General features: G+C 35.5%; 1 protein-coding gene across 6 annotated transcripts in view; it reads left to right on the top strand.

The window, feature by feature from the left end:
• KIF20B (kinesin family member 20B) overlaps nucleotides 1-12762 on the top strand; it is an 81544-nt gene extending 68782 nt beyond the window's left edge. For 4 of the 6 annotated variants that reach the window (XM_055425111.2, XM_055425110.2, XM_088842133.1 and 1 more), the window contains 8 exons: nucleotides 238-414; nucleotides 2158-2268; nucleotides 3819-4016; nucleotides 4802-4870; nucleotides 6538-6639; nucleotides 7045-7195; nucleotides 11228-11367; nucleotides 12522-12762. In XM_055425111.2, coding sequence (XP_055281086.2) covers nucleotides 238-414; nucleotides 2158-2268; nucleotides 3819-4016; nucleotides 4802-4870; nucleotides 6538-6639; nucleotides 7045-7195; nucleotides 11228-11367; nucleotides 12522-12599 — 1026 coding nt within the window. In that variant the 3' untranslated portion in view covers nucleotides 12600-12762. The remainder of the gene's footprint in view (nucleotides 1-237; nucleotides 415-2157; nucleotides 2269-3818; nucleotides 4017-4801; nucleotides 4871-6537; nucleotides 6640-7044; nucleotides 7196-11227; nucleotides 11368-12521) is intronic. The other 2 variants (XM_055425113.2, XM_055425114.2) reach the window with 1 other exon arrangement.
• Nucleotides 12763-13507: the final 745 nt, after the last annotated feature.

Below are 13507 nucleotides of genomic sequence, written 5' to 3' on the forward strand. Positions count from 1 at the left end.
AGCTTTTTTTGTTTTGGAATGAGGTGGGATAGGATATAGTATGTGGATAGTTAAGGTATATAAAAGGCATTATGTATTTGGTTTTTTAAGTAAATATTTTATCTAGACTTGAATATGTAATTTGTTGTATATCCTGTTCACAGTTGTATTTATTGTGTTATCCATAATAACTTCAAAAAATCTTAGATTCATAATGTTACAACATTTACTTTAACAATTTTTCTATATTCTGTTTAGGAGATACTTAAAGGACAGTTGGCTGAGAAAGATGGTAACCTCCAGCAGTGGCGGGAAGAACGTGATCAACTGGTTGCAGCTTTAGAAATACAGCTGAAAGCACTGATCTCCAGTAATGTACAAAAAGATAATGAAATCGAACAATTAAAAAAGATCACATCAGAGGCTTCTAAGACAGTCAGTAGAATCTTATGCTTTCTATGCCTTTTTTGATTAAACATAGGAGTTTTCCAAAATTAATTGATTAACTTTTAAAGAATAAAAATGTTAGTAGATCAGTGAGGAGTCATAGATTGAAAAAATTATTTGCATATTTGCCATGAATTTTGAGTTTTCAGAGTTTATCATTATAGTTGACTCATCAGTGACTGGTTGAGGAGTAGTACTTTCTCTAATATTTTGGCCATATCTTCAGGTAGAGCATTTAGAAAATAAATAACTGGTGATTTAATCCCTCATCTGTCTTTAAAATATGGCAGTGTGACTCAGCCAGAACTCTTGCTGATATTTAAATGTTTGAGCCCATCCTAGATTTATGATAAAGATACACACTGGTTTTGAAAATAAGCACAATGGTGAGGAGATGTGAGTCATTCAGCAGGTACTTTTTATTTTCTTGGCCACACCACTCAGCTTGCATGATCTTAGTTCCCTGACCAGGGATTGAATCTGGGCCCCAGCAGTGAGAGCTCCGATTTCTAACTACTGAACTACCAGGGAATTCCCAGGAGCTACTTTTGTAATATGCACTGGAGTTAGGAACCCTCAATGAAGAAAGTATTGCATTTCTCAGATAGCTGTTTCCCAGGAAAGTTGAATCAGGGTACATCTAAAGCTAGTCTTTGCAGAATAAATGATTGGCATTTGAAAATATGCCATTCTCAAGCCTTAGATAAATAATAAAATAAATGTGTATGTGTGTATCTGTCTCTTACATCAAAAGACCTCATGATTCTCAGAGAAAGACTGTCTTTTCAAAATAGGTATTATCATGTGGAATAAACTGTAAAGAATAGAAAGTTAGAAAAATGAGGTATCAGCTACAGTCACTGTGGTTTGGAGACCTTTGGGAAAATTACTTAACATTTCTGAGCTTTAAATCAGAGGTGATGATGTCTTCCTAATGGAATTGTGAAAATTTATTGATAGTGTTTGTAAAACAGCACAGTTATTACCACAGTGGAAGTCAGTACATGCTAGTTGCTTTCCGCATTATGAGTGCAAATAGGATCTTTTTTACTTGCAATTTTGGGTAGGTGACACAAGAGATGTATTTGACTTTTGATTTTGGTGGTAGTGATTAGAGGGTCCATGTTGGAATTTATCAAGTTTAGCAATGTAAATCTGATTTTTTTTTATAGATCCCTTAAATAGGGTTTAGGAATAGAGCATATCCTGTGACTAAGTGGAATGAAGAGTGTGCAGCAAGGAAGAGTTTAGTTATCAGTATAGTCTTTTCTACTCTAATTCTGTGGTTGCATTCCTAAGACACCTCTAGTTTTTCAGAATTACTTTATCAAAGTGATTTGGGAGGTTTAAGCTCCAGCTCAGTACAGACTGTGGTTTTGTTATTTAATGTCTTTAAGTCTCTATTTCCTATATGGAAAGTAGAAATAATGATTCTTGCCAGGTCTAACTCCGAGTTGCAGTGAAAGTGAAATGAGAGAATATATGTAAAACACCTTGGAACTTGAAAGTTATCTTTCAAATTTCTGTTTAGGTCAGACTCAGAAGAGGCTGGAAAGTTGCCAAGTCTCTGAGCATGCAAAAGAGGAAGAAGGAGAGTTAGTTGGTCATTGAATTCTTTAGTTACTTCCAGTATTTAATTAATCCAAATCTTGATTTTATATTCTTTAGGTGAATTATTTTAATGTATATTCGGTTATAGCAGCTTGTTGCTTTAATATTTCTTTACTTTAGGAAAAACAGACCATGGATATCCAGCCCACGCAAATGAGTTCAACAGATCCTAGCAGGGTTGAAACTGAACCTCAGTCAACAAGTTTTGAAATTTCCAGAGGTGAAATAGAGGTGGGTATTTGATAACACAGTCTGTTCTTTTACCCTCTTTGCCAATGACCATTAATTACTAAATAACACTTGAAAGTATAATTTAATCAGCTATTGAAGGTATCTTGCTGTACAGTTAGCTATGAGTGCTCTTGGGGAGGAGAACTAAAGGCTTTTAAGGGGAGATGCGATTCTCCTGAGGAAATTTGATCCCCAAATGATACTGGTCTCCTCAAAATGATACTGATCTCAAACAAAAGATCTTTTAATATGAATAAATTTGATGGTCAGAAATAGGAAATCCCACAAAAGATAAAATTTGGATGACTGTTTTCTCTCATAAGTAGTCCATTTATTCTAGTAAATACTATTTTTTGAAAATTTTACCCACTTTACAACTTTATCACTGAATCCCAGTAACCTCACAATGAAGTTTCTTCGGTTTGAAGTGGACTTAGGGTTCTGTGACTCATGTTGTATTCAGTTCAGAAGAGTGACTATAAAATAGGCAAAAATCATATGTCACTTTTTGAAAGTAAAATTACTTTTTAAAATATTTATTTCAAAAACATTTAATGGGAGCATTCATTGTTAGAAACCTTGCTAAGTCCTGAGGATAAAGACATAAGATCGCCATCCTCGAGGAGTAAGAATTCTAAGACAGGTATTTAATGGCTGCCTTGTTTGACCATTCGGACTGAGTGTTATGAAGAGAGTGCTGAGAAGGGACACTGAGGAGGATAGGATGAATTTTGCTTGAGTGGCTGTGTAGAAAAAGTAACATTATACTGGGTCTTGAAGGCTAATCGAAGTTTACCAAGCAGAGAATGGGAAGAGAAAGACATATTCAGAAAAATAACATAAGCCATTCCTTACAAGGCTTCAGAAGAATCATGTTACTTCCACCACATGCTGTTAGTCACAGAAGCCATTAAGGCCAGCCTCCATTCAGCGGAGGGGGACTGAGACTGTCTCAATAGGAAGAATAGTATTCGCAGCAAACTGTAGTTTACCACAGTGAGGGTGCTTATTACCTGGTAGCTCAGACGATAAAAAATCCGCCTGCATTGTGTGAGACCTGGGTTCAATCCCTGGGTTGGGAAGATCCCCTGGAGAAGGGAATGGCTACCCACTCCAGTATTCTTGCCTGGAAAACCCCATGGACAGAGGAGCCTGGCAGACTATTATCCATGTGGTCCTAAAGAGTTGGACACGACTGAGCAACTTTCAGTAGACAATAGATAATGAAATAGATATTAAAAATCCTAGACTCTTTCCTTCGAGATTCCTGATTTAGTAAATTCGTGATAGAGTTCAAGAATTTGTTAAACTATTTCTGCAGAGGATTCTTATGATGATACAGGTTTGGGGAATATTGAGTACCATGTATAAACCTGGAGAAAGCAGATGACAGCTCACTCTTTCTATCCCTGTTGTGGTGAGTTTGACCCAAATGTTTTATCTTTCCCAGTTCATTGTTTTTAATAGGTATTTGACAGAGGTAACTTTTGGCAATTTAGAAATTCATGTTCTGCAAATAAGATTTGTTTTCCTTTTAAATTCCGTTGTAGGATGGATCTGTAGTCCTTGACTCTTGTGAAGTGTCAACAGAAAATAATCAAAGCACTCGATTTCCAAAACCTGAGTTAGAGATTCAGTTTACACCTTTACAGCCAAACAGAATGGCAGTGAAACACCCAGGTTGTACCTCACCAGTGACGGTTAAGATTCCCAAGGCCAGAAAGAGGAAAAGTCATGAAATGGAAGAGGTAAATACTTAACTATTAAGTGAACTAAACAAGTAAGTTTTATTATTGTTAAGTTCAGCTATATAGTTAAAGTCTGTTACGTTGCCCTCCTGTTCATAAGCACTAGTATTAGAACCCAAAGTCATAGTTTACAGTATATTTAATATTCTTAAGAATGTTGCTGTGGTAAATAGTCCTCAAACAAAAAGCTTGAGGATTTTAAAATGTGTAGATTTTTCCTTGTTTCAGTGAAGCTGTGATAGGTCAAATGGTGGTGAATTTTAGTAGAAAACTTTTTCAGTATTCCAGTTCTGTTCATACTTAGTCACTTTCCCTCTTGTGGAATAGAAAAGGGATTAAGGATAAAGGAATTAGAGAAACTGAAATGACTAACTTGCTTGAATATAATCCTTGTGATTTAGTTAAAATCTTGGGTCTCTGTGATCATAGTAGGTTTCAGAACAGAGATTCTTTTTCTGTGAGCCAGTATGAAATTTTGGATCCTATTTTGTGGTAGGCCAAAAATGATTTACTTCTTGATTCTTCACCTTTCTGATTGTGGGGTTACCAACCTTCTATCATATTCTAGCCGTGTAGGTTCAGCAAGTCACATAAACTTTCTGATTCTCACTTTCCTCCTTTTGAAATGAAGAATTAGATATAATGTGTTTAAAATGTTTTGCTTTTGTTCCACCTGTGATAGGTACATAATAAGTGACAACATTTATGTTAAAATCAGTATTTATGTTTACAACTCTTTAGCACAATAACTTTTTCTCCAACTTGTCTTTTTCACTTCTTTAAAGAGTAGTGTATTTTCAAGCTGGTGGAAGAACAGAAATAATATTAAACATACTCCTGAGGCTCTCTGTCAGGTAATACATTTGATGAATGAATATTATTTAGCCTATTTCTTGCTACACGTAGAACACCTTAAAAGATTGTTTTGGAGAGCCTTAGTTAACTTTTATTCTATGTTTAATACACTTAGATACCATTAAGATACAGATGACCCTTGGACAACATGAAGGCTCAGTGCTAGTCATCGTGCAGAAAAATCTTTGTGACTTACAGTTGGCTCTCTGAGTGTGAGGTTCCTCATCCGTGGATTCAACCCAAGTACAGAGTGTACTTTGAATAGTATTTACTGTGGAAAAATATCAGTGTATAAGTGGACTCATGCATTTCAAACCTGTGTTGTTCAAGGGTCAACTCTACTAAGTAGTTTGATTTCATCATCATCTGTTAACATAGTGGCTGACACCTATGTCGACTTGATTGATTTTTTTCAAGGGAAAAGGAAAAATTGGCTGTGTACTCCGAGGGTTAAGAGACAGTTATTTTATTCATTTTACTGCTGGTATATTCTCCCCATTTCAGAATTACTTACAACAAAAGATTGTTGTTAAGTAAACCGTATAGAAACTTAAAAATTTTCACTGATTTTGCTAGGCTGTTTACTGCTGTAGTAAACAGTGTTGTGAAGTCTTCTGGAAAATAATTTATACAATGCTATATTCTACTCTCATGAAGACTCCAAATTTGAAGTGCTCTATTGAAAACAGCAAGTGTGATGGAGTTACAGTCTTTCTTCGTTTGCTTTCCCTGATTACCATCTGTATGTCTTTCCTGTCTTTAGAAAATCTACTTCTTGTCATCCTTATGACTTGACTTTGTAACGTGAATTCTGAGGTTCAGTCATGATCTTCTCTGTCTTTCTGTTCTTGCCTTTCCCCCCTCCTTTTATGCTTACCATCTTTAGCACAGTTAGGATTTGCACAAGTTCAATTCAGTTAATACACTACAAAAGATTTTGTCTTAAGTAAGGTTATGTGGGAAAAAAGAGTTAAGATGTCATGCCTATTTAGTACTGAAGGCAGATTTTATTTCTTCACTATCATTTTTTACCTGTGCTTATACTGAAGATTTTTTTTTTATTTTCAGTGTTGCTAAGTACCTCTTAGAGGTTATGCTCAGCATGATTTGGGAGTTGGGAAAAGGGTAGATATATTACTTTGTTGTATTTTAAAGATGTTATCCCTTCATTTAGCGTAATTTCATTATGATGCATTTGAAAAATTCATACCTTCAATCATTTTGTAATAAAAACATGTATTATATTGTCACGCTGTGCACTTAAACCTACATATGTTATATATCAGTAACATTTCACTGAAGGTGAAAAATTGTGAGAAAAAAGTTGTACCTTCAGTCAGGGTTTCTCAGCTTCAGCATGATTGACATTTTTGGCCGGATATTTCTTTGTTTTGAAGAGTTCAATGTCCTGTACATTGTAGGGTTTTTTAGCAGTATTCCTGGCCTCTACCCTCTAGTTCCCATTAAACCTGCCTCTTATCCCCAGCAATGATAGCCGTAAATATCTTCAGACATTGCCAGTGTCCCCTGGGGTCAGAATTGCTCCTGGTTAGGAACTAGTTGCTTGGATTTTAGTTTGTTTTCTTTTTTTTCTTCCTCTGGAGTCTAGAGAGAGAAAGAATATGTTGTCAAGAAATTAATCAGTGCTGAACTTCATTATTTTTAGGACTTTGTGAAATTTGAAAATAAGAAGAATGCTACACCAAGAACCAATTTGAAGTCCCCTGTTTCTGAGCATAGAAATTCTTCTGTCAAAAAGGAACACAAGGTTTGTCCTTTAATTTGTCCAAAATTGACAATTTTCGTAAGTTACATTTGTGCACTAGATGATGAAAATAAAAATACCAAATTTGATTAATAATTATTCAGAAGTTGAGTTTTGTCCAGCTGTAACTCATTTATATTCCATTTTCTATTCATCTAATTCAGCTTAGAATACATAACCTTTAACATTTGACAAGTAGCAGGTACTTCTTGATGTATTCACCTCTGACTTAGCACTCTATTCACACTCATTCTCTGGCCCTTTCATCCCTCTCCTTATATTATTAACCCCAAGTTCCCTGCCTGAGAATTTATAACTTCTGTCTGACCTCTTTAATTCAACTGTGGCTATAACTGTTTGTTCTAACATGCTTCATTACCAATAACAAAAAAAATGTTTGTTTATTAGGTTTCCATACGCCCATCATCTAAGAAAACTTATTCTTTACGGAGTCATGCATCCACAATTAGTGTAAATGGGTCTGCTAAGAAAAAAGAAGGAACGTTACAGAAATTTGGAGACTTCTTACAACATTCTCCAACTATTCTTCAATCAAAAGGTTTGCAGACTATTAATTAAGTGACCCTTTATGTTAGATGTATGGTGTTTTCTAATATCTGATTGGTATAAACTCAACCAGAGTGGCTGTTACATCTCCAGTAGAAATTGTCCTTTGTTAGGTATTGAGGGAGGAAACATGAAAGTATTATGTGCCTTGGTGTTCATTGTGTGGTGGAAGAGAACAATCTGTATTTAAATAATTGATCCAGAGTAGCTTTCCAGGTGGTGCTAGTGGTAAAGAACCTGCCTGCCAGTGCAGGAGATGTAAGAGACATGGGTTCGATCTGTGGTGAAGGGAATGGCAACCCACTCCACTATTCTTGTCTGGAGACCCCAATGGACAGAGGAGCTTGGAGGGCTACAGTCCGTAGGGTCACACAGAGTTGGACACAGCTGAAGCGACTTAGCACGCATGCTTGCAGACTGCTTAATGCATTGTAGAGATACAAGGAAAGAACTATGGTAGTATTGGAGGAAAAGAACTGTTGGGGGCTATGGGAAGATTTGATATTAATAGAAGAGATGGGATTTAACTTGGGTATTGAAATACTAGAAGATTATACCTCCTAGAGGTAACCACTGTTAGTAATATGGTATATATTCTAGTGCTTTTTTCCTCTGCATGGATAGATATTACCTAATCTTATGTACTATATCAAAAACATATTTCTTTAAATATCTATTAAGTTTAATTGCTTCATGCTTTTTTCTTTATAAAGTACACATATTAATTAAATTTAATTAAATTACTTAAATACTCTGGTATTAATATGTGCTAAGATATATATTCTGCCTATACACATATACATAAATACATACTTACATACACATCTACCAGAAAGAACAGTTTTAACATGAGTAGAGTGCCAGGGAAGTGTGGGATTGTGCAGGCAGTTCTAGGTAGCAGTATGCATCTGGCGTCTAGAATGTGGAGAGATTTTTAGGAGGAAGGGGGCAGGAAGGAGTGAGTTTTCATGTTTTCACGAAGTTACCTGAGAGGTGGCGGTGGGATAAATTGGAGACTAGAGGTGGGGAGAATGAGGAGGGAAAGTGACTAAAAGCAGGGGGACAGTTGAATTGAGTCACATTGGTTGTGTAAAAATACTTTGTGTAAAAACTTACCACAGAGCTTCCCAAACTTACTTGGTTCACAATGCCCTTAATGTGTCAGTAACTTTTTTCAGTGCATCCATGCACCCAAAGAAACACCTAAATAGTCCCATCCATTAATACTTAAGGCCAAACAATCCCTGAAAATTTAGCTTCTGAAAATCCAGGTTGCTAAAATACATCACCATCAAAAGGAAGGGTATTTGATACCTTTTTGAAACTGTGAACTACCCTGAGTTGAGTGTCACTGTTTTCCTTAGAAATTTAAAATATTCCAAGTTGCTCTTGTGAATTTGCTGCAGCATGTCTTGGCGCACAGTTTGGGAACTTCAGACTTAGATTCATTTGTGTGAATATTCATTTTAAATATATATTTAAAAGTATACATTCTTTGAAAGGTATCGTTTGTATAAGCATAGAAAATATCTGGAGAGGTAAACAGAAAATGGTTAAATGTCTAAATTTGGAGAGGTGGGACTTGTTATTTTAGATTCTTAGGTATTATACTTAATTATATTGACCACTGTTTATATTTATTTATTTGCTAAGTTGTGTCCGACCCTTTGCGACCCCATGGACTATAGCCCACCAGGCTCCTCTGTCCATGGGATTTCCCAGGCAAGAATACTGGAGTGGGTTGCCATTTCCTCCTCCAGGGGATCTTCCCGACCCAGGAATCAAACCTGGGTGTCCTGCATTGCAGGTAGATTCTTTACTGACTGAGCTACAAGGGAAGCCCCTCTCCTTGAAAACATGTTTCCTTTTGATACATGAACAATATATTGCCATAAAAAGCAATGCATATATGGTTTATATATTAAAAGGAAACATGTTTTCAAGTAGAGGGAAGTACCCAGTTGGTAATGGCTTCCTGACTTGGTTGATTTAGCTTAATAGCTTCCCTACTATATACCCGGTGTGAGTTATTTTTTAAAAAAACTCCTTTCTAGGAGTATAAAGATTCCCTGTTTTGGATTGTAACTGCAGTACATGTCTGTTGTTGATCTCTTGGAAATAAAGGGAAAAAAGAAGAAAATGGAAGCTATATCTTAAAATTCTGTTGCTCAGATAACTACTCTTAATCCATTACTCAGTATCACTGGTCTCCCCATTTATCCCTTATGCCTATCTCCTATCCATTCAGTACATAGCAGCCAGAGTGATCTTTTCAAAGTACAAATTATTTAAGCCATTTAATTTTTTGTTTTCTTACTATCTTTTTCAGTAGGATATAAGCTCTACAAGTGCAGCATGTCTATCTTGTTTACATCTTCGGCTCTTAGTACACTGCCTTGCACATAGTAGTGAGGGATTTTGAGGCTCCAACCCCAAATCCTATGTGTGATTTGTTTCAGGCTGACCGTGGGCGATTACAAAGGTTTCACCTGTTAGGCCTCATAAGGGAAAGCTGCCCTCCCCACATCAAACATGATACACAGCCAGTTTATTCCAGTCTTTGAAAGGAGTTAGTCAGTCAAGGACTCAGGTGTCCTGCTGGCCGTACTGTTATACACATATCTGCATTCCTAGCCTGTGTGTGTGTGTTAGCCACTCAGTGTGTCCAATTCTTTGTGACCCCATGGACTGTGGCCTGCTAGGCTCCTCGTCCATGGAATTCTCAGTGGGTTGCCATTTCCTTCTCCAGGGGATCTTCCCGACCCAGGGATTGAACCCTGGTCTTCTGCATTGCATGCAGATTCTTTTACCACTGAGCCACCACAGAATTCCTAGCCTAGGGGCCTTGATTTGGATGTCCCTAATTGAGTGCCTTCAGTATAGAATGTCCTCAGGCGTCTCTGCTGAAGACCTTATGATGGGGAAGGAGAAGGAAACTTGAAGACACTTTTTTCCACTCTGACTGTACTTTTCCACTCCTAGCCCTCCTCTCTGGTCTCCAGCACCAAGGTCCATAAAACTGCAAGTGCAAGAGCCTTTTGACAATGATAGAACCACCACTTCTGTGCTGATCCACCTGACCCAGACCATGCATTATTCCATGGGGGAGGGTGGAACAGGGTGGGAGTTGGTGTGTTCTCAGTTTAGCCTCTTGCTTATTCAATTACAGTAGATGATTAAAGGCTTTAACTTTCATGTTGACTTGTCTTAATTAGCTACTCTGATATCTGGCAGCTCATCTCTTAGGCTCAGCTTAGCCATTGACAGGTAGACACTTAATTCTGCATATTTCTTTAAATGTTTTCTTTTTTTAAAAAAAAAAAATTTGATATCATATATATATATATATATATATGGATTTTATATACAGAAGTTTCCCAAATGGAAATGTTTTCTGCTGAAACCAGTATGTGTCTGTTAAAATAAATAAATAAATAAAGCAGATATACAAAGTAAGAAATTGAAAAATTCCTTTTCAACTTCCTAGAAACGATCAACTGTTAAAAATTTGGTTTCTGTCTTTTAATCTATGTATCTGTGTGCATGTGTTTGTTAACTGGAAGTAAATGGCTCACAATTACAAGTTACTTTTACTTAATATTCATGTGGACATCTTTACATATGAATACTGAACTAGCTCTGCCACCTTATTATTCTTAATGCTACATGGTCCACTCTGTGTACTGATCTTTTCCATAAATGGAGTATAAACCTCTTCCAAATCATTAAAAGATGCCTGAGTTTTACTGGTGATAGTATAATTTACCAATAGTAAATTTACCAAATTTATAAAATTTCAACCTTTACAATATGTTGAACATTAGTGAAGTGATATTTATTTGCCTTTCTATTTTTGCTGTTGATCATTAAATCATATATTTATTGGGCATTTCTTTGTTTTCTATTTGTGTCCTTTCATCATTTATAAATTGCATTGCTTTTTAATATGGCTCTTTATAAAGGATTTATGATATTGGCAATCAGGAAATTATTTCAGGATTTAACTGATAAATTTTTTTCATAGCGAAGAAGATAATTAAAACGATGAGCTCTTCAAAGTTCTCAAATGTGGAAGTAAGTAAAGAAAATGCGTCTCGACCAAAACGGGCCAAACGAAAATTATACAATGAAATCTCATCTCCCATTGATATATCTGGCCAAGTGGTAAGCTACTATTTCAGTTCTCTTAAAAGTAAAACTCTTTATGTTCTTTTTAATTCTGAAGTACTCTTACAATTTGAATTATATAGTTGTTTGAATCTTTTATTCTGTATACCAAGTCTCGTAAACCTTGCTTTAAAAGTTATAATCTTGGTACTGGATGTGTTAAGTTTATAGTGATTGAATGTAAATGCTGCATTAATGTATACAAGTGTCACATGCATCTGCATTTGTAAACTCATTAGAATTCTAGAACTTTAATTCCATCAATAGAATTATCACTGTTTAATAATTTATTGGCTTCTAACGTCTGTTTTTCATGTTATCTTTATCATAAGAGTTGTACAAATCTGGGCCTAAGTCTGCCTGGTAAAAATATAGACTTGACATTCAGTCATTTCCTCCCACTTTCCCTCTAAGGCTTCCATGTTCTCTTAAGAAAAGACTGTAGTTTGTCACCCTGACTCTATGACTCATTCTCCTTACTCAGAACACACTGTTCTATTACAGGGAAAGTTTTAATTTTCTATCATGCTTGCATTTGCCTAGTGGATAAAAATGAAGATAGGAAAGTAATTAAAGGAAAAGCCTTCAACAGGAAGTGGCCAAGAAAAATCAGGAGAGACCTTTTTGTAACAACAATAGCTGTCAGATAAAAGATAGACACTTGAAGCAAGTAGAGAATTAGGGTCATTAGGACATGCTTTCAAAGTGCTGTTCTCTTGGTTACTTTTTTCCATCTGTCTGATAAGTACATGATTTTCTCCCTTGGCTGAAATTGTTTCTTTTCTTAGTTGCAAAATAATGCTCTTTTTACTTGTTATTGCAAAAAATAACTTCTTAAAAATTACTTGAAATACTTGTTTCAAAATATTTTAGTTATTATTTCAGACTACGTATGTCCTGAATTCAGTAAAAGTATGGATTTCTTTAATTTTTGAATGAGGTGGTGTTGTAAGAATCTTTTATAAAGTCTACTGCCTTAGGCATGCTTTTTTATAGAAGATAGTGTAATTGCAGTCCAGGAGGACAAAAATTACTGTCATGTACTTATTATTTCAGTTATTAAACACTGAAATATGAACATATTAACTGTAAGTAAGGTTTCATTTTACTTTTATTTTCACTTATAAAATTTGTGAAATTGTTAATTTCAGATTTTGATGGACCATAAAGTGAAAGAAAGCGATCATCAGATTCTCAAACGACGACTTCGAACCAAAACAGTCAAATAAATCACTTATGGAGAATATTTTAATATAAATTTTATATTCATAATCATTGTAACTTGTATTGTGACTTTTTAAAGATAATTGTATATACTGTATTGCATCAAATCCCTTTGTATATACATTGTTATTTTGTACTTGTATAATTTTAATTCAATAAAGAAAACATGTCAACAATAAGTTTACTTGCCTACTTTTCTAAGGCTTTTAAATAATAGCTTCTTTTCATGATAGCTTCTTTTTAATAGTAGCTTCGTTTATCCTAGGCATGGGCCCAGTGAGGAACCAAGGAAAGATGCTGTGGTTTTTGTTTGTGTTTATATACATAGATATTGTAAGTTAGATCTTTGGTTTACTTATAACTGTTGTAGGACTTGTTTTTACTGCATCTGTTAGGAAATACAGGTGATTTTACATATCTCTACAGGAAGTAAGTGTGTGTAGGTCATCTGGTTGCTAAAATATGCACATACTTTAGAAAAGATCTCAGGTTTTTAATTAGAATGTCTTTTATTTTTGAATAATAGAATGGAGTTGGCTTTCTGATATTTTTAGGACACAGATGATTAGAAGCACTAAGTTAGAAGGGAAGAGGAAATAGTCTAGAGGCCAAAAAATAACACTGTTATCTAAGAAAGATAGAATTTTAGTCCGCACACGCACTGCAACTAGAGAGTAGCCCCCACTCTCTGCAACTGGAGAAAGCCCACATGCAGCAAAAAAGACCCAGTGCAACCAAAAAATAAAAATAATAAAGCCATAAGTAGAGAGAAAACTGCAGTGAGGGAAGGAAGATCAGTGATTGCCTTGAAGCAGTGGTCAGGAATCTGAGGACATGAGGAAACTTCTTGGGGGAATGGCTATGTTCTGTGTCTTGAGTGTTCTGTATTCTGTATGCAATCTCTAAAAATAAA

This window comes from Moschus berezovskii, chromosome 12 (genome assembly GCF_049115385.1).
Source record: "Moschus berezovskii isolate FMDL1 chromosome 12, NW_MosBer_1.0, whole genome shotgun sequence".
NCBI lineage: Eukaryota > Metazoa > Chordata > Mammalia > Artiodactyla > Moschidae > Moschus > Moschus berezovskii.